The sequence below is a fragment of the Numenius arquata genome, chromosome 20, assembly GCF_964106895.1.
Source record: "Numenius arquata chromosome 20, bNumArq3.hap1.1, whole genome shotgun sequence".
Lineage (NCBI taxonomy): Eukaryota > Metazoa > Chordata > Aves > Charadriiformes > Scolopacidae > Numenius > Numenius arquata.
Window position 1 is genome coordinate 2,213,618 of NC_133595.1, and position 21,446 is coordinate 2,235,063.

At 48.7% G+C, this 21,446-nt stretch overlaps 1 protein-coding gene across 1 annotated transcript in view; it reads right to left on the reverse strand.

The window, feature by feature from the left end:
* Nucleotides 1–6,461: 6,461 nt before the first annotated feature.
* UBR4 (ubiquitin protein ligase E3 component n-recognin 4) overlaps nt 6,462–21,446 on the reverse strand; it is an 84,630-nt gene continuing 69,645 nt past the window's right edge. Inside the window, exons 96-106 of the mRNA XM_074161472.1 lie at nt 21,035–21,208; nt 19,866–19,965; nt 19,095–19,313; nt 18,739–18,852; nt 18,287–18,429; nt 17,864–17,989; nt 16,287–16,481; nt 13,943–14,167; nt 10,305–10,395; nt 8,800–8,962; nt 6,462–7,630 (exon numbers count right to left, since the gene is read on the reverse strand). Coding sequence (XP_074017573.1) covers nt 7,566–7,630; nt 8,800–8,962; nt 10,305–10,395; nt 13,943–14,167; nt 16,287–16,481; nt 17,864–17,989; nt 18,287–18,429; nt 18,739–18,852; nt 19,095–19,313; nt 19,866–19,965; nt 21,035–21,208 — 1,615 coding nt within the window. The 3' untranslated portion in view covers nt 6,462–7,565. The remainder of the gene's footprint in view (nt 7,631–8,799; nt 8,963–10,304; nt 10,396–13,942; nt 14,168–16,286; nt 16,482–17,863; nt 17,990–18,286; nt 18,430–18,738; nt 18,853–19,094; nt 19,314–19,865; nt 19,966–21,034; nt 21,209–21,446) is intronic.

The window sequence follows — 21,446 nt, forward strand, 5'->3', positions numbered from 1 at the left end:
CTTTCGCAGGGCTGTAATTTGCGTTCAAGCCCCAGAGGAGACTTTGGCCTTTGCAGGAGCATCCCCAGGCCAGTGTCCCCAGGTCGGGGTGAGGACGGCACCCAGCGCCCAGGGTTACTGAGGTCCTGTTGCCACAACACTTGGGAAAGAACAAGCGCTAAGCGGGATCATTGTTAATAGCAGTAATTATTGGGGTTATCATCATTACGGTAAAGATCTCTACATTTAAGCGATTGGAGCTCATTAATCAGCGGGTTTCCCTGGCTGCCCTGCCCTCTGCCTCCCTTCCCAAATTCAAGCATCTCCTTTATTCTTCTCCCACCTTCTCCAGCCCTCACCGCTTCCACGCGGCGGGGAAAGATGCAAAAGATGCCGGACCCAAGACCAGCCAAGACTAAACACGATGTTCTTGATATTTCTCTGTAGTTTTTAAAGAAGTCCAGTCTCTCTTCATCTACCAAAGCTGAACTTAAACCAAACACGGCCTAATTTTTGCCATTTCAGCTTCATATATGCCCTTCTCTCTATCATACGCCTTCCCCGGTGGAGAAAGGCTGTAGGGTGGGTGTTATCTCGCTTCCCCAGTGGGTAAGACTAATGCAAAAAAAAAAAAAAATCAGTGTATTCCCCAGGTCGGGGTTAATGGCAGCAGCCCCAAAAGCAAACCTGGGCTCTCTACATCGAAACCATTTCTCCTGCGGCTCCGGGGCCTCCCTGGGCATTTGCAGGTCACCGAGGACTCGCTGGAGGGTTGCACCAGGTTTGGCTGGAGCTTGCCCACAGCTCGGTTATGATTCATCTAAAAGTGGTTTATATTTTAGAAGGGAAGGGAGAAGGCTGAGTCAGGCGGAGGAGTGTCGGGGTGGCGGCACATTTCCAGAAGGCAGCCTTGGCTTTTTTGGAGTTGGAAATCCATCCTGAGGTGCCTGGTGCGCCCGAGGTGACGCAGGAAGGGGCAGGAGAGCTCTGCGGCACCCGGCTGCGTGAATTAGGCAACAGGGAAGGTGTCTGATCCCTCCCGGGTCCGTGGCAACGGTGGGATGAAGGGAGAAATCACTGCGGAGCAGGAGAGGAGTTTTGGGGAGAGATCGTAACTCCTGCTGCAAACGTGGGACCTGTGACGACAGAGTCTGGATGCAGGGAATAGCACTGAGCTCAGGATTATCCTGCTCTAATAAAAGCTTAATAAGCACTATGAAAATAAATAAAATATTTCAAGAGGCAGCGGCCAGACCTCTTTATACTCCTGAAAGCCACGTTCCCCATCCCAGTCTCTGGGGTTGCTGCCTTCGGGGGTGCAATGCCCAGGGGGCCCTAAACTGCTTCAGGTCTCAGCATTAAAACAGCGTGAGGGCTTCCCCTCAACATGGCATTTGTACCATTTTATTTCTAATTTTAACTAACAAACATCTCTTCCTACCGGCACGTTCCCCTTTGGGACGGAGAGAGGGATCTCTGCTGCTCTCTGGGGTTTTAATAAAAGGGATGGAGCCGGTGGTTCCTCCCCGAGCTGAGCCATCCATGGGAATGAGAGGGATCAATCCTGCCAAAAAAACTGTAAATGGGGATTTAATCGTTATTTTTTCTTCCTCTCTTGGAAACCAGCAAGGCAGTAACTGTTCCTGGAGGCTCAGGAGGTTGTGGCTGGATTCTCCCAGCAACTTTGTGTTCCACCAATACACAAACCATGACAAACCATGATATTGTACTTAACTCGCCCAAGCATCTTTTCCAGTGGTCCTTTGTGAACTACAGAACTTGTTTTTCTCCGTGCCTTTGATTCCTTACGTGTGAGTCAAGAATCATCCCTCCTTGGGATGATAACGCGGCCAGGCTGTGCCCCAGCCATGTGCAGCAAACAAGTCAAGGCCAATCTGATTTCATCTGGAGCTGGGCAGGGAGCAGGGACACGACCCAAAAGGGGGCTCCCAAACAAGCTCACATGGACCATGGGAGGTCTCCTGAGATGCGTTGGGAAAGCTGCGCCCCAGGCTGGCAGGATGGCCGCTCCCCGGAGCAGCCAAAACCCTGCCTGGTTTAATTTCATTAGGGGTGGATCTTCTGGAAAGCACTACTGAGGAGAAAGATCTGGGAGTCCTGGTGGATGGCAAATTTTCCACAAGTCAGCAATGTGCCCTTGTGGCCAAGAGGCCAATGGAATCCTGGGCTGCGTTGGGAAGAGTGTGGCCAGTAGGTGGAGGGAGGACATTCTCCCCCTCTGCTCTGCACTGGGGAGGCCACAACTGGAATACTGCGTCCAGTTCTGGGCTCCCCAGTTCAAGAGAGACAGGGAACTACTGGAGAGAGTCCAGCGTGGGGCAACAAAGACGATGGAGGGATTGGAGCATCTCCCTGATGAGGAAAGGCTGAGAGAGCTGGGGCTCTTTAGCCTGGAGAAGAGAAGGCTGAGGGGAGACCTCATCTATGTTCACAAGTACCTAAAGGGTGGGTTGAAGGAGGATGGAGCCGGACTCTTTTCAGTGGTTGCCAGCGACAGGACGAGGGGCAACGGGCACAAGCTGGAACATGGGAAGTTCCATTCAAATATGAGGAGAAACTTCTTTCCGGTGAGGGTGCCAGAGCCCTGGAACAGGCTGCCCAGGGAGGGTGTGGAGTCCCCTTCTCTGGAGATCCTCAGGACCCACCTGGATGCAGCCCTGAGTGATGTGCTCTGGGCAACCCTGCTTTGGCAGGGGAGTTGGACTGGATGATCCCTAGAGGTCCCTTCCAACTCTGACAATTCCGTGATTCCGTGATTTGTGAATTTAAAAGCAGTTTGGGAGCCTGGACTTGGTGCTTTTTGCACTCATTTACGTCACTTCCCGGCTCAGAGGATGTCCAGTCTAGTCCTTGAGATCCATGGGGCATAAATCGATAAGGAATAAGCCCCGAACTGAAAACAGGGCTGGCCCGAAGGGCAAGGCTGGGGCAGGGAGGGAATTTTGTAGAAGATTTGCTTTATTGTCACCGGCCGGTGTGACGGTGCCCGCTGTTTGCATAGCGGGTGCCACAAGGGTTGTGCTCACAGCGTGGCGAAAGCGATTATTCCTGCGAAAGAGACAGCAGGGGCCGGGCTGGCGGAGCTGGGTGCGATCCTCCTCGAGGAAGAGCTGCTCAACGGCCAAGAAAGAGCACGTGGGACTCAGTCCAGGTCTGTGCAGGCGAGGGATGGGGACGGGGCAGTGTCTGTGTAGCAGCTGGTGATGCTGAGAGCAGGGAGGGAGAAGATGAGGTTTGCAGAGCCAGGAGCTGATGAGGGGAGGTTGGTAATTCAGCTAACGACGCTGCAGCAGCAGGGACGGTCCAGCCCTATGCCCTGCCTTTCAGATGGAGCAAACCCAGGGTCTTTCCCCTTGGAATTAGCTGCCCAGCATGGAGAAAAGCCTCTGTGCTTCCCAGAGCCAGCCTTTCGGGCATCTCAGGAGGCATTGTTGGTAAAATAAAAACATCAAATTCCATTTCAGCAAACATGACGCAAACTTTTCTGCCAGCGTAAGCCCCAGCCCAGCCGTAGGAGCTGTTTTCATGTGGTTCAGCGGGGCTCGTCTGGTGTCTCGCTTCTTTGCTGTAGGCTCCTTGAGCAACATCTCCGCATCGGCTCGCCAGAAAGTGGCAACGCTTTTGTATGAAAGGTTTTTTTCCTGTTTAATTCGGAGGCAGCCTTCAGTATCCCACACATAGTAAGGCTCCCCAAAAGCTGTGGACAAAGGGAAAAGAGGCTTCTTGCTCTAAGTTTCTGCGCTGGAGACTGCAGCCCTGCGATGTACCCACGTTAATCATCGAGGCTCCACCAAGGTCTTGCTGAACATACATCATCCACATGTCCTTCCCTGCCTGAAAAACAAGCCACGGGGACGTGTGTCCAGGGAGACAAATCACTTTTCCTGCAACGGAAAAAGTCCAGGGAATCTTTTATGACATCGAAACGTCGCAGCTCACACTGTGTTTATGCTCAAGCAGCTCTAATCCACCGCTTGTTTGAAAATACTTCCAGGCAATTGGAGGAAGAGACAAAACACAGGAGAGAGACTTGGATGGAAGGGTTGGTGGCGGGGCAGGGAGGAAAGGGAGGAAGGCTTTCCCGGCGGGACAGCTGTCGGAAAGAGCACCCAGCTGCACAAAGCTTCCAGGAAAAGGGAAATACAAAGTGAGGAGGGAGCAGGATAAAGGAAACCATCATGAAATACAGGGGGGAAGGTCAAGGGCTTCCCATCTTTGGGGAACAAGCCCCGGGAGCCAGGCAGTTTTGTTCAGGTACCACTCTTGTGGGATCACAGAGGCAGCAAAAATTGAATTCAGGTTCACGGGAACTGTTTTACCTGCAGCCGGAGCAAGAGCCCGGTGTGTCCCTGCCGAAGCCGCTGCCCGGGGCAGGGCTGGCTGCTTTGTTCTCCCTGGGAAGTGTCGTTCCCAAGATTAATTAATAAACAGTCACCGGGGTTTGACCCAGCGTGAACAGCCATCGCAAGGACATCACACCGTCTCGGGGAAGCTCTTGCCCATGAAGTCAGGTTCAAAGCAATCCACAGGTCACACTGCTCTCGTGCATTGCAAAGGAATTTTTTTTTCCCCAAAAACGTCTTTTGCAAATGAACTACTATTTTTTGGAGAGGGAATTGACTTTCTACTGTACAAAAAGGTGGTTTGGTTCACCAGCTTTGAGTCGTTTTACCCATTTGGAGTCATTTCCCCTCAGTCTTGCTCCTCTCTTACTTCTAATTTAAGTAACACACTTCCCCCAAAAGTCTTTGCCGACTTCCCCAGCCCCGGCCCGTGGGGGATTTTGCAGCCTGGAGGGCATCGCCTTTGTGCAGAACAGCGAATGTCTGAGCCTCTGTGTGTGGCCTGCCTCAGCTGAAACTTTCCAAAACACTTTTCTTCTGTTCTTGTCCCTCTCTAGGTCTTCTGGGGTTGTTACTGTTAGTTTTTAAGTCCCTCCCAAGCTATTCTGCTCCGCAGAAGCACTACCATGCTGTTTCCACCTTCTTTTCTAATCTGGCTTTCCCATAAATCACAGCCCTCTTGTGCTCCGAGTGCGGAGGCACTTGATACGCCGCCTTTATTTTCCAAAATACATCTCTGGGCCTTTGCAAAACCCTCTAGAACAGCTCCGAGTAGTTTATTGCAACTGTGCTTACACTGGAAAGGACACAGTTTGTGACCTCCTTTTAAGATCCTACTTCCTCGCAGTTGTAATAACATCAGTGAACAAACAGCGATCACACTCTGCTCCTGCTCAGCTTAAGGACCTGCTGCACCAACTGCACGGGTAGAGAGACAATTATTTTGCTGGTATAAACTTTACCAGTTCCTGCAACAGCAGAGACTGTTTTCGCAAAAGACCCATGCCAGCACAAACGGAGCTATACCAGAATCTGCATCAGCAAAAACCCGAGCTAGGCTGAAGTTACCTCGTTAGGAGCTACGCTGAAGTTACCTCATTAGGAGCTAGGCTGAAGTTCCCTCGTTAGGAGCTAGGCTGAATGAAGTTCCCTCATTAGGTAAGCTGGAGAAAGGTACTGCGCATTTTAACCTCCTTCTTTGTGCCAGCGAGGCAAGAGCTGTGAAGCAAAAGCTGAGGGACTGCCTGGCACGCTGAGGCTGCGGCTGAAGGAGAAAAGATGTATTTCTTGGTGAAAAGACAGTAATTAGATAGCAAGGCAGCCTCATATTCCTCCCCCGTTTTCCGAATCACAGGAATAGCTCTTGCCTGGAGCTTAACCAGTCCATCTAACGCAAATAACAAAGTCAAAACGCGTTGGGGTTTGTCTTGCACCTGAACTCTTCATATTGCAAGAGGCTTTAGAACCACAGTCGTAAAACCCTGGTTTCTTATTACCTGTTCACTGCTGCTTTCAGGAGTCATATTGATTTGAAAGGTCGTTTACTCAAAAAGGGTTTTTAGTATTGTCCGAGCTACCGCGCACCAGTATCGGTGAGGAACGCTTGTGCGCCCACCCATCGCCGTGCTCCAGCTGCTTGTTTGGAGAGAAGACTGCTAGGTTTGACTTTACAGTGCTTTTAAAACAAGGTGTGTTTTTCTCTTTTATGTGGTTAAAGGGCAGGTGAAGCATAATATCGCTGCACTAAAGAACAAACTCCACATGTTATCCCCACTCCTGTACCTTCAAAAGGCAAAAGAGATTTACCCAAGCGACAAAGCAGCCCACGGACACGGCCTCGAGTCCCTCACAAAGACACCAACCCAGACTTCTCGAGGCGACTTGCTCTTCAGTGCTCCTCCCCAGAACTAAACCCGACTGCCAGGAGTGACATAAGCACCCACGGAGGCGAGAAGAAAAACACTGCGCCTTCACCCATTTGCTAATTGCCAAATCATAATGCCTGCTCAACACTAACAAAAGGCATCAAATAGGTTGCCGAGTTATTCAGCCTGTAAACCAATTATTATTTATGGGATGGGACTGCGTTAGGATTGTGGAAATTCAAGTTCAAACAGAGACGAGGAAGACAGGGAAAGCTTTATTAGATTCCAGCTTCACCAGGTGTCAGCTGGGTTACAGGACAGCAGAACTGGTGGCAAAGGTAAGTTACCAGCATGCACAACTGGGTGAGAAAAGGCAAGGCTGTATTCAAAGCAGGTACTTGGCTTCAGGTCAGGGCATGCACACCAAAACGCAAGCGATCAAAAGGGCAAGTGGCCGGTTCCAAAGTGTGCAGGGTCTGTTTTCCATGCATTTTGCTGAAGCTGAGAATTTTACCAGAGAGAGAAAAGGAATTTGATGTGAGTAGCATCGCTCTGAGAGGTAACGTCGCCATCAGTACTCCGCGACCGGAGGCAACAACACGCGCGCTTGCTTTGAATACAGCCTCGGTGGGAGTAAAGTCAGGAAAGACCCCGTTGATATGCACCGTGTCTGGGAGAGGGGTAACGCTGTGGCTGGGCCAGCTGCCCTCACCCGGGTGAAGAAGGGGCGGAAGGAAATGGTGTCCTTGCAATCCACAAGTCTCTAAGGCTCACGTCCCACAGGGAAAAACCTGCTCTGCGTGTACAATCAGTAAAAACAGTGTCAGTCTCCTTTCCCTGCTCGCTACGAGCCTTTTGTTTCCCGTGTCTCCTTGTCCAGACTACGGGCTGGAAAGAGCAGCAGCTCTGAGCCCCGAGGGAAGGAGCTCTGAAAGAAAAGATGAGAAAGAACCTGGCGTTTAGGCTAGTGCATGGTTAAAGTACTAGTCAAACCCATCTTACCCATTTGTTCGATTTATTTAACTTCAAAGAGGTGCACACTAAAGCATTAAGATTTACTGGTTTGGATTCCTCTCTGTACAAGTTCTTTCAACCAGCTTGAATACACAAGGCTTTACAGATAGAAGCGCTGAAATACAAGATAAAACAAATCTAAATCCCAAATCACTCCAAGAAGAAAAATTGTAGAAAATGAAAAAAAAAAAAAAAAGAAAAAAACAAAAAACAAAACAAACAAAACCAACAACCAAAAAACTGCAGCACTCCTGAGGGAAGGGACAGACTGCACGAGGAGGAACACAAAGGGATGGAAGGCAAGCTAGTGTAGTCTCTCCCAACGCTTCTCCGTGCTGGTGGCTCAGGGGATGGAGTTCAAAAGATCCTTGAGGAAGTTGTCGGGATCACTGATTTCTGATAACAGTCCTTTAAACAAAAGAAGACAATACGGAATAATTAGATTCACAAAGCGGTTTCTCCTGCCCACATTAGGGATTTGTGCTAGAGCATGTGTACGTTAATGACAGCTGCGATGTTATTTTAAGTATGGAGGAGACGAAGATAAACCCTTGTTGGATGCATGTGCAGAAGGGACAGAAGTGTGTATGTTAAATCCATACGGCACTTGCTCTTGTGCAAGAGGGCTACTACAGGGACCCTGCTGGCTGGCAGCTCCGTAGCTCGGACAGCGGCCTGGGGCACAACTAACTTGTGACAGAAGTAAGAGTAGCTTCTCTGCACATTCATTTTCAGCATGTCCTGACTCCTGGGGGTACCAAAATCCCTACGGCAGAAACTCTCGCTGCACGGAACTGCTGCCTCTAGTACACGGTCATAGAATGATAGAATGGTTTGGGTTGGAAGGGACCTTAAAGCCCATCCAGTCCCACACCCTGCCCTGGGCAGGGACACCTCCCACCGCACCAGGTCCCTCAAAGCCCCCTCCAACCTGGCCTTGAACCCCTCCAGGGATGGGGCAGCCACAGCTTCTCTGGGCAACCTGGGCCAGGCTCTCACCACCCTCACAGCAAAGAAGTTCTTCCCCACATCTCATCTCAATCTCCCCTCTTTCAGTGTCAAACCCTTCCCCTCATCCTATGGCTCCCCTCCAGTGATCCAGAGTCCCTCCCCAGCTTTCCTGGAGCCCCTTCAGGGACTGGAAGGGGCTCTAAGGTCTCCCCGGAGCCTTCTCTTCTCCAGGCTGAACCCCTCAACTCTCTCAGCCTGTCCTCACAGCAGAGGGGCTCCAGCCCTCCCAGCATCTTTATAGTCCTCCTCTGGACTTGTTCCAACAGTTAGATCTGTTTATCAGCCTTCAAAGCACATATACCCAAACCCACCCTTAAGCCGTGATGTAAGCGTATGTTTAACAGCATAGGGGAATGACCCGCAGGGAAGTGGAGAGAGAAATTTTCCCATCTGGGGATGCTCAAGAGTCTCCCAACTGTTTTTTTTGAAATAGCTCAGGCAATAGCTGGAGTGCCCAGGTCTCCTCCTCTCGCTGCCTCGCACAAACAAGCTGGTGCCGCAGCGTCAGGAATGCTGCTGTCACGGGTTGCATAAGGCAGCCTATAAAAGGGAAAGCGCAGACTTACCAGCCACATCCAAAAACTCGGAAAATGTTTCAACTGGCATGAACTCCTCCTGGAAGGTTTTCAGGGCCTTGTCTGCAGCTTCGTGTATTGGCATGTCGTTGTGTCGTATGAATTCAGCAAGAGAGTAGGACCAGCCTCCCTCTGTGTTACTGGTAGGCACCTTCTGCAAGAGGGGAAAATGGGACCAAATCAGTCCAAAAAAATAACGATTTCCAAGAGTAACTGCAAAGCCTGATGCCTTCTCCCATTGCTCTTGGACTTGCAGCCCCTGCCTCTTGTAAACAAGCCACGTAGAAAGAGTTACCAAATATGTGACATTACAATCTTTTTGTACGGAAAGCAAACGAGGTCACAGGCATTTTCTCACCCTGATTATTTAACCCTCTCTGGAAGCTGCAAGTTTCTTTCTTTTGGATGTCCCTACCTTCCTTCCTTACCCAGCCGCTTCCCCGGTGCAGCTCTGAGTGTCCTCGCTTCAGTGAACCAAGAACAGAAGAAACAACCCAGGAGGAGAGCTACAAACTGGCAAAGTCTCTCAGTGCTCCAGACACCACATCACAAGGTGCACAATAAGCACAGGGAGCCTCCTGCGGCCTTTGGGCTCATACAAAGTGAAGTTTTATGTTTACAAGAATCTTGGAAAAGGGGTTTCAAGCTCTGTCTTCTCACAGAATGATATGAGGTTGGAAGGGACCTCTGGAGATCACCCAGTCCAACCCCCTGCCAAAGCAGGTCCCACCCGGAGCAGGTCCCACAGGAACGTGTCCAGGTGGGGTTTGAATGTCTCCAGAGATGGAGACTCCACCACCTCTCTGGGCAGCCTCTGACAGGGCTCTGCCACCCTCAGAGCAAAGAAGTTCCTCCTCATGTTGAGATGGAACTTCCCCTGTTCAAGTTTGTGCCCGTTCCCTCTTGTCCTGTCACTGGGCACCACTGGAAAAAGACTGGCCCCATCCTCCTGACACCCACCCTTGAAGTATTTAGAGGCATTGATCAGATCCCCCCCTAGTCTTCTCTTCTCCAGACTAAACACACCCAAGTCCCTCAGCAGAGAGATGCTCCAGGCCCCTCATCATCTTTGTAGCCCTTTGCTGGACCCTCTCCAGCAGTTCCCTGTCCTTCTTCAACTGGGGAGCCCATAACTGGTCCCAGGGCTCCAGATGGGGCCTCCCCAGCGCAGAGCAGAGGGGGAGGATGACCTCCCTCCACATGCTGGTCAAACTCTTCCTGATGCACCCCAGGATGCCATTGGCCTTCTTGGCCACAAGGGCACGTTGCTGGCTCGTGGGCATCCTGTTGTCCACCAGGACTCCCAGGTCTTTTTCCTCAGAGCTGCTCTCCAGCAGGTCAGACCCAACCTGTACTGGTTTGGGGGGGTTATTCCTCCCCAGGTGCAGCACCCTGCACTTGTCCTTGTTGAACTTCATCAGGTTCCTCTCTGCCCAACTCTCCATTTCAAAAGCGTAGAGTTGCTCAGGTTAGAGAACTTGTGTGTTTTTTCTTACCTTGAACATGTTGTAAATGAGATCTACTAGGGCCCAGAAGAGAAGGCCAGAGCGGTACGTTGCGTATTCCTTCACTGTCTTATCTGCCAGTCTAGGAAGATAATGAAATCAATCTTGGAGTTAATCACTTTACTACGCTTTGGTAACCCATTTGATGAATAGCGCGAAAGCTGCAACGGCCCCAAAGCCTATCAATAACACGCATGGGGAATGGCTCTGGGTAAGCTTTGCTGTGTGCTCTTGGACACGAAACAAACACTGGGCATCCGCAGCTTCTGCGCATTGATTCCTACGGGAAATTCCTTTACCAGCTGTGCCCAGTGTAACAGTTAGCCAAAAAAACCTTATTTCACAGGAAGAAAACAAGCTCGGAGGGAAGCGGACTGCTAAGACTATGTAGGAAGAAAACAGGAAGGTTGGAAAAAACAATGCACAGCCCCCATTGGTCTGCTCACTGCTCGGGGTACAGCCGGCTCCCGAAGATATTTCTAGCCTAAATCTAGGTTTCAGCCACAGTCTGTATCAACGACAACACATTTTTGCTTCTAACTCACAAAAGTGTTTCTGAAAGACTCTGAGGAAAATATCTTGCCCTTGAAGATACGGAGGAATTTCCATTTTGTCTCTTCTTGGTTATTCTATCGCCATGAAAGGGCTTCTTTTGGTAATTCAGCATCTGGCTGAAGAAATGCTATAAAATGTGGCGAGCTGTCCTGGGATAACAGCTCCCAAACTTTACGGGATTAATCACCAACAGGTTCTGGCAAGGCGGAACCTCCTGCCAGCAACTCTAATGGGTTTGGAATTTTCTTGTATGCTTTTCTCAGGTACATCTGCCTCCCTCACATGCTGCTTCCTGCTCGCCACTTAAAAGCTTTGGAGAAAAAAAAAAAAAAAAGCCTTTTTTTTTAATGCATCTCGAACTAGCTCAGCTGCCACTGAGGCAAGTCAGTAAGACAAAACAAAAGGGTATCGTCTGACCACGGCCCCAACTCCAATCTGCCACAAGCTGAGGGCTTTTTTTAGGAAAACGAACATTTTGCTGCTCTTATTTTAAAAGGCTACATTTGTGTGTCTGCCCTTAAAACCGACGGCTTGGTAGGTGGCAGCCTGCTTGGGCTGCTAGGCTTAATTATTTAAAGGAAAACCAATTAGTAAAGGTGACTAAATTTCCACGGGAAGAACAAGCAACTTAGAGCGAGGCTAATTCTAGACTCCCAAATACTGCAATCCAGAGTTTCTTTTTGTGTGAATGGTTTTGATCTAATTGGAGTCTGCTCCTTTAATTGAAAACTAAAAGGCCCTTGTGGGTTAAGTCTGGTAGCCACCTCCTGGAACAGCTACTTCATCTAATAGCTGCCGCCTTTTCATTAACGTAAGCTGGTTCAGGCTCATCGGCTACGCATGGATCGCCAGCAGAAAGTTAGACATGAACACTTCGGGAGCCTCGCTTCTCTCATGAATATTTTAGAAAGGTCAGTCAGGAGCAAAGGGAAAAAAAAAAATAAACCAAAATCAAAAGGATATTTTCCTCCCAAACTCCAATGAAAGCTGGACTGCAAAGCGTCGATAGGATTTTTTCTAGCCAGAATTCTCAGTTCAGTAGTAACGAGCAAGTAATCGGGCACTTGATTCAATCCTTTGGAATTTGTAAGCTATATAAAAGAACAAACCGGGAACACTCCTATCTATCCTGGTAATTTAATCTTTGGATTTAAATACAAAGTGGTTCTAAAACCCAGAAGGTGCCGAGTATCCCACGCTTTGGTCCTGCAGACCAACTGCGATAGCTGTAGCTCCTGGCGGACCCAGAAGACATTTTGGGCTAAATTCTCCTCAAATCTGCCTTACGCTGACTAATCCAGCTGAGCGGCTGGATAAAACACCTAACCACGGGACAGGGCACAGGCAGCATTTGTTGCCTTCACTTAAGTACGAGGGAATGTAGAGTATTGCCTGCGTCTTCATTAATGAGATTTACAGAGCCTTTTTGGGACCAGGAGTTGATCCTCAGCTGCTTTTAGATGGTTGGTTCCTACAGCGACTTCTCTCCATCTCCCCCAGGAAAGGCAGCAGGGAGTCCTGGTGTCTCTCTAACCTTCAGCCCACACCACCCCGGTGTGCTCTGAACGGTGGCGCTCCCAGATAACACCCTGGCACTGCATCACACGTGGAATGCTAATTTTAATCTTTTGTATGCAGACATATTACTCTGATGTTACAGACACTGGCTTCCTCTTTGCCTACAAATTCAAGATATTGGCACTTATCTGCAGAGCCTTTCACCGTCCATCGCCCTCTTCCTGATTTTCCACAAGAATAAATAAGCACAGAGCTTGGAAATAAGAATTGCCATATTTCTATTTCTGAGAGGTATTATCAGTGGAAGGCTTTGTGCTCTCTTAGTTTGCAGGGATTAAAGAAAGCCCTTGAATAAACCTTGACATAATTCCCGAGAACTATTTCTGAGTGTTTTCCCCTGAAATTCCACAGATTGGATGGTTTAGCTCCAAGTTTTTTGCTATGTCCATTTCAATATGCTTTGATTACATACGTGCTTAAAGATCAGTTGGGAAAGAAACAGAGTTATTTACTGAGGGTTTTAAAAAACACCAAACATCCACAGCAAACCCACAGAGGGGCTTTGCTTTCCCGGTCTCTTTCACAGGCCACACAAAAAGCTGCACGTCCTTGTGTCCCAGAGAACAACCCTCCCGGATAATATCTCCTGTAACTGTTAAACCCCCCCCTTTCCCAGAACTCGGGCAGGGCGGTGGAAACAGGAGACAGGATCAGAGAGCAGGGCTCAGCTCGAAGAGCAGAAACCAGCACAGAAATCAATACAGGAGCCCCTTTAAGGGCTCTCTCACTTTTGATGCCTCTAATAGCATTGATGCATGCTGTGTTGTGTGTTCCGACAATGTAATGACTTTATCAAGCACATAATTAATGTCATCGGAATAAGAATGCCCTTTAAGGCGACTTAGAATAATAATGAATTTATTCCTAATTATGACAGCTATTTAAAATCATCTTTTCAGAAACTGGAATTCCCCTTTCTTCTCTGGAAATATGTGCTTTTGTCAGGCAGGCACAGCCACTTATTCTTGTATTTCAAGTGCTTGACAGCTGCTATTGATTTTTTTTTCTTTTTTAAAAGCAATGGCACTTGATTTCTATTTCTATTTTTCTATTTAAGGAAGCTGGTGCGCTGATCAAAAGAGCACAGAAACAGCTTCTTTAGCGAGGCAAGAGAGCAGAGAGCATGCTAGCAGCTCTGAAACAGCACGCAACACAAGCCACTACAGTGTTTCACTTGAGATGGGAGGGAAATAAGCATCTTGCAGTTTTCCTACTTCTAGCTACACTCCTAGGAAAAGCATCGTTTCCGCTGAGCAGCTAATTGATCCACTCCAAAAAACATCCAGAATTGAATGCTCCTGCTCATACCTCTGCAATGCTGAGTACAAAGCTTCTCAGAAAGGTTAATATCTGCTGTTCTAGAATACACACGTTCCCGTCCTTAGCTCCCCATAAGCTGTGCCTTCAGCTCCCCATAAGCTGCCGTGGGGCTGTGACTCCTGTGACAGTCACAGGAGCGAGCTGGCAGCGGCAGAGGAGCACAGCTCCTGGCTAACCTGCTGGCTCCCCCTGGTGACACCACTCGCGCGTGGGAGGTGACGAGGAGCCTCTTGAGGATCTCCACTCGCATGGCTTTCCACTTCTCCGGGGGCGAGATGTGCAGCGCCAGCACGGTGTAATAATGGGGCCCGTCCACCTCGTAGGCACTCTCCACCCACTTCTCCTTGGGGTGCTCCATGAAGCTCTGCAGGTTCTTCTCCTCCCTCGAAGTTGCTCGTGTTCTGAAACACAAGAAAACTTCAGCAGCTGTTCTGGCTCTTACATGTGAATTTGCTACACGTCAGGAGCTTTGAGGTGCCGCACTCAGACAGTCCCACATAGGAAAAAGCAGTGCTAGCTTTGCATTACCAGTTATTTCCCAAATTCACCCACTGGTTGAGTATTTGCTCCCAGTGAAGCATAGCAGCCTAGCAAACTCACTTCCATGTATCATAGAATTGTTTGGGTTGGAAGGGACCTTAAAGCCCATCCAGTGCCACCCCTTGCCCTGGGCAGGGACACCTCCCACCACACCAGGTCCCTCAAAGGCCCCTCCAACCTGGCCTTGAACCCCTCCAGGGATGGGGCAGCCACAGCTTCTCTGGGCAACCTGTTCCAGTGCCTCACCACCCTCACAGCAAAGAAGTTCTTCCTAAGAAGGTATTCCTTCCTATGGTACTAGAGACATCTGCAAGGCAGCTGGCACTGCCCCAAGAGAGGACAATACTACTGTAAAGCTATTTTTCCTTTTTTTTAGAGAAAAAAAACCAAACGAGTCAGGCCAGCCAGTCGATGTGTTCAGGTTGTACCATCTCCCATCTGACACCAAGCACGTGACTGCAGCTCCTACAGCCAAACTTTGGAATCAATTTATGTTATTCATCTACCGCAAAAGCAATCACTGAGAAGATATAGGCCAATTTCAAAATCAAAAAGATGCTGTATTTACTGTAAGCTTATACATATAATTTTTTTCCCTTTCCCGTAGCTCCAGTCTCTTCCGGAGCCCTGACACCCCAGAGCTGACCATCTTACAGTAGAGCTCGCGAAGATGTATCCCACGTTACCACAGTTTATTGCTCTATTTCATCAGGAAGAGGCTCCCAGGACAGGTAAGCCCCGCAATTTTTCAATTAGATATACTCTCCCTATCAGGAAGGTATAAGGCAGCATCCCAGCAGATAAAGCTATGTCTGGATGTCAGCGTTGCGTGACCTTTTCATTTGCTACATGACGCAGCCAGTAGCCAACTAGTAGCTCTTCATTTTCTCCATTTAATATCGAGCATGTCTTTAGGAAAAAAAAAATAATAATGTCTGGAAACTACATAATGCATTTTTATACAACAGCCGCACAGCGGGTTCTGGGCTCTCTGGTGCCAGTAAGCAGACTAACGAGATGAAAAGAACAGTTTCATTTATTCGTCTCCCAAGGGACTCAGAAAACAATAGCAGAGGGATCTGGAGATAGATATTAAAAACAATAGACAAATTGTATTAGAGCCAAAACGTTGATTAGTTCCAGGCGGAAAAGTGAGAGAGATTTCATTGCATTCCATTTGGAGTGACCTTGGTTGAACAGGCCTATATTTTAACACTTATACCTTCTTCTAGTTAGTATTACTTTCTGTCATCTAACTACACAAATAAGAGGCATTTTCACACGAGGTACTGTATTATCAATACCAGCTCATGCACTCAAAAGCATTTCGGTGGCTACAGATTTGTACACTGAGACATAGAGTCAAGCCAAAGCACGCCCGATACTTGTGCTTTGTACAAATATTAGTGAGACACTTCAGAAGCGTTCCTATGTTGCTATTTACTAGTAAAAAGATAATAATTAAAAAAAAAATAATCTTAGAAATGTCACGGAAATCTGATGGACCTGAATGCTACAGGAGAATTCCATCATGTCAAAACTGGAATGCAAACTGGTACTGTTGTTTTCATGTCAGATAAAACGATACCAGGGTTCAGTTTTCAACTAACAACAATTACTTCATCATAGTGTCTCTCTCCTGTCTGCTCCAGAGAAAATTAAGCTGGCAGTGTTTCTTTAATAACCCCGTTGCTCACCCCAGAGGTAATAATTACATCTAGAATGGAAAGAGAAGCTAATTCCCAATTGCTTTCACTCAATAGGTTCCCTGTTATCCGGCATGTTCAGGCAGCAACGCTTTACTCCAAACAATATAAACCTCTGACAGCCTGCTGCAGATCTGCAGTTTGGTTCCTCCTAAAACTTTTGTGTGATTACTGATCTTTCCTACCACAAACACGTAACGAAGCCCAGATCGCAGCCCTTCTAGACCTTTCCGAGACCAAGAGCGGAAGGCAGAGGTAAGAGAAAGGTACTGACGTGTTGAGGACGTAGAGCACCGTGTGGATTATGTAGGGAATGAGGTGTATGTTGCTCTCCCTTCCTCCTCCTCCAGTATCTACGCTGAATGATTGCTCCATCGCAAAACGGAGAAATAGCAGTTTAATGTCATGGACATTGAGCTGGTAGGTGGGTTCCCGCTGCCCTGTGCATTCCTGGAGGTACGTGTTGTGTCTGAAAAACAGCAGTAAGCGTTATTTAATTAAAAACCTTTAAAAAACATTTAATACAGTTTCTTCTTCCACACACCAGAGCTCAGAATCTGAGTATCTCATAGAAAAAGCTTTAAAGAATGAATAGGTAACAAAAAATGCAAGCGCTGCCACCTTCGATTAACCTCCCCAAAGGGGAGCTTACTCCGGCAAATCCAATTCCATCTGCACACATACACATACACACTCATCAATACAATTTTCCCACGTCCGGGGCTCGGGATACAGCTCCCTGTCTGAAATGTTATCACTCCTGATTTCTGAGGTGACTACAAACCCAGCCCAAGGTGGAGGAGAATAACGCCAGCAGGATGAACCATCTCCATCTGCTCCAGGTACGTGCTCAGGCTGCTGGAACTCATTACCATCCAGCAGAGGTTTAGAAATCTACCCCAGGGAACCCACTGGTGTCAGACAGGTTTCTTTTGTACAGCAGGGGGCCACCGGGTCACAAATGGATCAACATTGTTACTGCACACTGGATCTGCAGGAGTGACTATGGACTGAGGAGGTAATGAATTAATTTTTTTAGAATCATAGAATTGTCTAGGTTGGAAGGGACCTTTAAGATCATCCAGTCCAACCATCAACCTAACCCTGATAAAAAAACCATCATTAACCATGTCTCTAAGCTCTATGTCTACCCGTCTCTTAAATCCCTCCAGGGATGGTGCCTCAACCACTTCCCCGGGCAGCCCATTCCAAGGCTTCATAACCCTTCCAGTGTAAACGTTCTTCCTAATATCCAATCTGAACCTCCCCTGGAGCAACTTGAGGCCGTTTCCTCTTGTCCCATGGCCTGTGACTTGGGAGAAGAGACCGACCCCCCCTGGCTACCCCCTCCTTTCAGGGAGTTGCAGAGAGCGAGAAGGTCTCCCCCTCAGCCTCCTTTTCTCCAGGCTGAACACCCCCAGCTCCCTCAGCCGCTCCTCACAAGACTTGTGCTCCAGACCCCTCACCAGCTCCGTTGCCCTTCTCTGGACCCGCTCCAGCACCTCAATGTCTTTTTTGTGGTGAGGGGCCCAAAACTGGACACAGCCCTCGAGGTGGGGCCTCACCAGCGCCAAGCACAGGGGGCATGATCACCTCCCAAGTTCTACTCACCACGCTGCTCCTGATTCAGGACAGGAAGCTGTATTTATATGAAGCCAAGAAGCAAACAGACACCTGCACTTTTTTAGGAGATGTACTCACGATGGCAGAATCTGAAATGGCTCAGGTTTTCTAAGATTTAGTTGCCACCATCTCCTTCTCCATGGTCTGAAACTAGCATCCCTCTGTGGTAGCGTACTGACTCCTCTACCCAAACACAAAACAGCTCGAGAAGTAACTTTTCCTACTCACCGTGCTAAGCAAGTAGCAAAAGCAGACTCTGGCACATGAGGTCCCCAGACTGGCAGGAGCCCATTACACTTGGTGTTGGCATTTTGTAGGGCTGCGCTCTCCCATTCTTCACGGCCGCGAGCGAGTCTGCATTGAGAAAACAAGCCACACCCAGGAAATTTAGAAGCACGCAAGTTTTTGTCTAAGAAACCATCAAATAATTGACAATTCCATGGCTTATTTAAATTATGGACGTCACTTTTCAGTGCCCAAGGCCTGGCACATTAAAGCAGACCACAACAGAGAAGCCGTGGCTGTCTCCAGGCTGCAAAGTGATCAACTTGAAAGCAAACCCACCCTGAGTTCTGAGGTCAGTGCCACGCTCACAAACCACCATGGAGAAGAACATCAACCACCGCTACCCAGCCTGTGATCGGAACGTACCTTACGGCTGCAAGGTGACAGTCGTAGTGGACAATGTTGAAGTGAGAGACTGTGCTGTAGCCCTGTTGTTTTCGGGGCTTGTTCTCAAACTCCTCTAGTGCAACGCGTTTGGTGAAAGTATAAATACCGAGGACTTTCGTAGGCTGCAATTACACAAGAGCTCTGTTAAAGCTCAGGCACTTGGGGAACAGTTCACACTTTGTGCTGCTTTGACACTGCACTGAATTTCATCCCTCCCAGTCCCGAACTCAAACTTACACCGATCAAATCTTTTTCCAGCTTTCACTGGAAACACACTTCCAATTCCCAACCACCCCTGGAATTACTGACCCCAAGAACCAAACCAGAGATTTCCTGATCTCCCAGAGCCAACACACCAACCCTCATGCAGCCGGACACCGGCAGGTCCCTCAGCTGGTGAGACAGGGCTTTGCAAATGTCTCTCCTTTTACCTGAAACTTGTATCCTTCCCGGCAGATGCAACAAGTCAGACCTGGTTCTTCTATAAGCTCCTCCATCTGTTTAAGCAGCGCGGTTTTGGTCACTACCTGCCCCTTCTCGTTTGTCTGAAAGAGAGAACAGGTTAAAAAGCCAACGATGAACACCCCCATTGTAGCAGGAATGCCCACCCCATTTCCCAGCCTGCCATTAGCAACCGTATTTACTCTCCCAGTAGCACCAGGCAAACCGAGGGCTTGAGCTCTGCAATATTTGTCACTAAGTCATTTTACACAATTCCTTGTGTGGCAGTTTTAGCAAGAGAGAAATAAAAGATCACTAGTCTGCCGTCAGGGCAAACAGACGTTACCGTCATCCCCAGAGTGCCCAAGGCCTTCTGTCTCATTGCCATGGCCATCCGCTTCTTCTCCGCACGCGTCTCCTTCCGGGCAGCATCAATCTTCTTATTCACCTCTGGATGTTCCCTTAGTGCCTCCAGAAGATTCTCTGCTAACGTCCCGATCCCTTCATCGCTAGACACCTGCTCCAGTTTGTGCAGGTTGGTAATCGAGTCTGTACCTATTAGCGCCTAAAGGGATTGAAACAGCATTTTCTTCAGAAAAAAGGTGAACAAGACAGCAACCATTCCCTCCAGTCCCACCCAGTATAGGTGAGCAGAAGTACCCATCTGGAACAATTTTTGCCAAGCGTCTGTCTTTCTTCTTTGATGCTCCCACATTATGGACACTGGATCCCAGTGTACGGGACTGGGGCAATTCGCCTCTACACTGGCCATTACTAAGAGGTCAGTTGCGGATGTTGGATAAAGAGCATTCTTAAAACAACAATCAGGCCCTGAGAAGCCTATAAATACCATAAAGTTCACAGTCCTAAATTACCTTCTCTTCACATTGGTGTGTACATTTCACACCACAAAGAATGAGAGGATATTTAAGTCAAAATCTCTGCCCTCCAGACTTTTCCAGACTCACAGACGATACCTGAAGCCGGTGTGCTTCTCCAAGCCCGATAAAACCAGCACAGAATTACCTACTACAGAAATAACTGCTTCGCTACAGCCACAAAAAGCAGCGTAACAAGCAAACCCCATCCTATTTGGCTCTCAGGACAGTGTCCTTACCTGTGTCGCAGGGTGCTGTGTGGCAAGTCCACGGAGCAGGCGCAGGATAAAAGGAAGTGCAGGTCGAGATAAAAATTTCTTCCATATGTCTGCGTCCAAACTGCAGAGAAAAACAAGAGGTGGCAGCTGAAGGGCAGTCACCCATTCCGAAAAGGCCCTTGGCAGTCAGCCAGCAGCACAGCTTGCAGAGCGCACAGGCTGAGGGCAAGACAAACACCCTTCCCCCCGTGTACCTCCTCTATTAATTAACGAAGTGACATTCACACTCCCCCTTCCATGTCGTGCACGCTAACAGTCACAGTGTCAGCTCTGAGCCTTGGGATTTGCTTTGTATTCATGAGCTGCCCATCGACAGCAAAAGCTCTGCTACAGGCCAATAGGTAAGGAAGAAGCAGGAAACACAAGAATCCTGATATCCAAGAAATCAGCTTGGATCACAGAATGGTTTGGGTTGGAAGGGACCTTAAAGACCATCCAGTGCCACACCCTGCCCTGGGCAGGGACACCTCCCACCACACCAGGTCCCTCAAAGCCCCCTCCAACCTGGCCTTGAACCCCTCCAGGGATGGGGCAGCCACAGCTTCTCTGGGCAACCTGGGCCAGGCTCTCACCACCCTCACAGAAAAGAATTTCTTCCTGAGATCCCATCTCAATCTCCCCTCTTTCAGTTTAAAACCCTTCCCCCTCCTCCTATGGGTCCCCTCCCTGATCCAGAGTCCCTCCCCAGCTTTCCTGGAGCCCCTTGAGGGACTGGAAGGGGTTCTAAGGTCTCCCCAGAGCCTTCTCTTCTCCAGGCTGAACCCCCCCAACTCTCTCAGCCTGTCCTCACAGCAGAGGGGCTCCAGCCCTTGCAGCATTCTTTGTGGCCTCCTCTGGCCCCGCTCCAACAGCTCCATGTTCTTCTTGTGCCGAGGACTCCAGAGCTGGATGCAGTGCTCCAGGTGGGGTCTCACCAGAGCAGAGTAGATCGGTACCAAAAGGGAAGATTACAGGCTTTTTAGCCCATCCCTATAGCAGCACTGTCTCACCAGACCCAGCATCACACCTGGACCAAGTCTAAATGCTTCTGGAACGTGGACTTGTTAACAGCTTTCTTGGAAGATTGTTGTGGTGATGAAACAAGAGAAGGACATTCAGTATTCTCACATACATTAAATAGTGACTCTTACTTCTTTGCACTGGGAATGTGCTTTTTCATGTAGTCAAGGGCATTCTGCGTAATTCCCTTCTGAAGGATGAGATCTTTCAGCTGATGGCCGTTGCTGTTGTTCTTTATTCCCGCTGCGATTTTACAGAAGCAGTCCAGGAAAACTTTATCGTCTCCACTGTGCTCCTCATCATACCTGAAGGAAGAGAAGAAATGGTAACTTGGAGGCTCTCCAAAAATCTCTGCCTGTAATTCTCATCACGTTATCACTGAATGCAAGTACCTACTCCAGCTCAAAGACTCAGAAAAGCTACTCAGACCCTTGTCACCTGAGAATATATTCTAAAGCCCTATTTCTTGAGCTACACGCTCACAGATTTCTTTTTAAAATGGCTTAGAAGTGAAATAGGAAATTAAGCTTATGCACCAGGAAC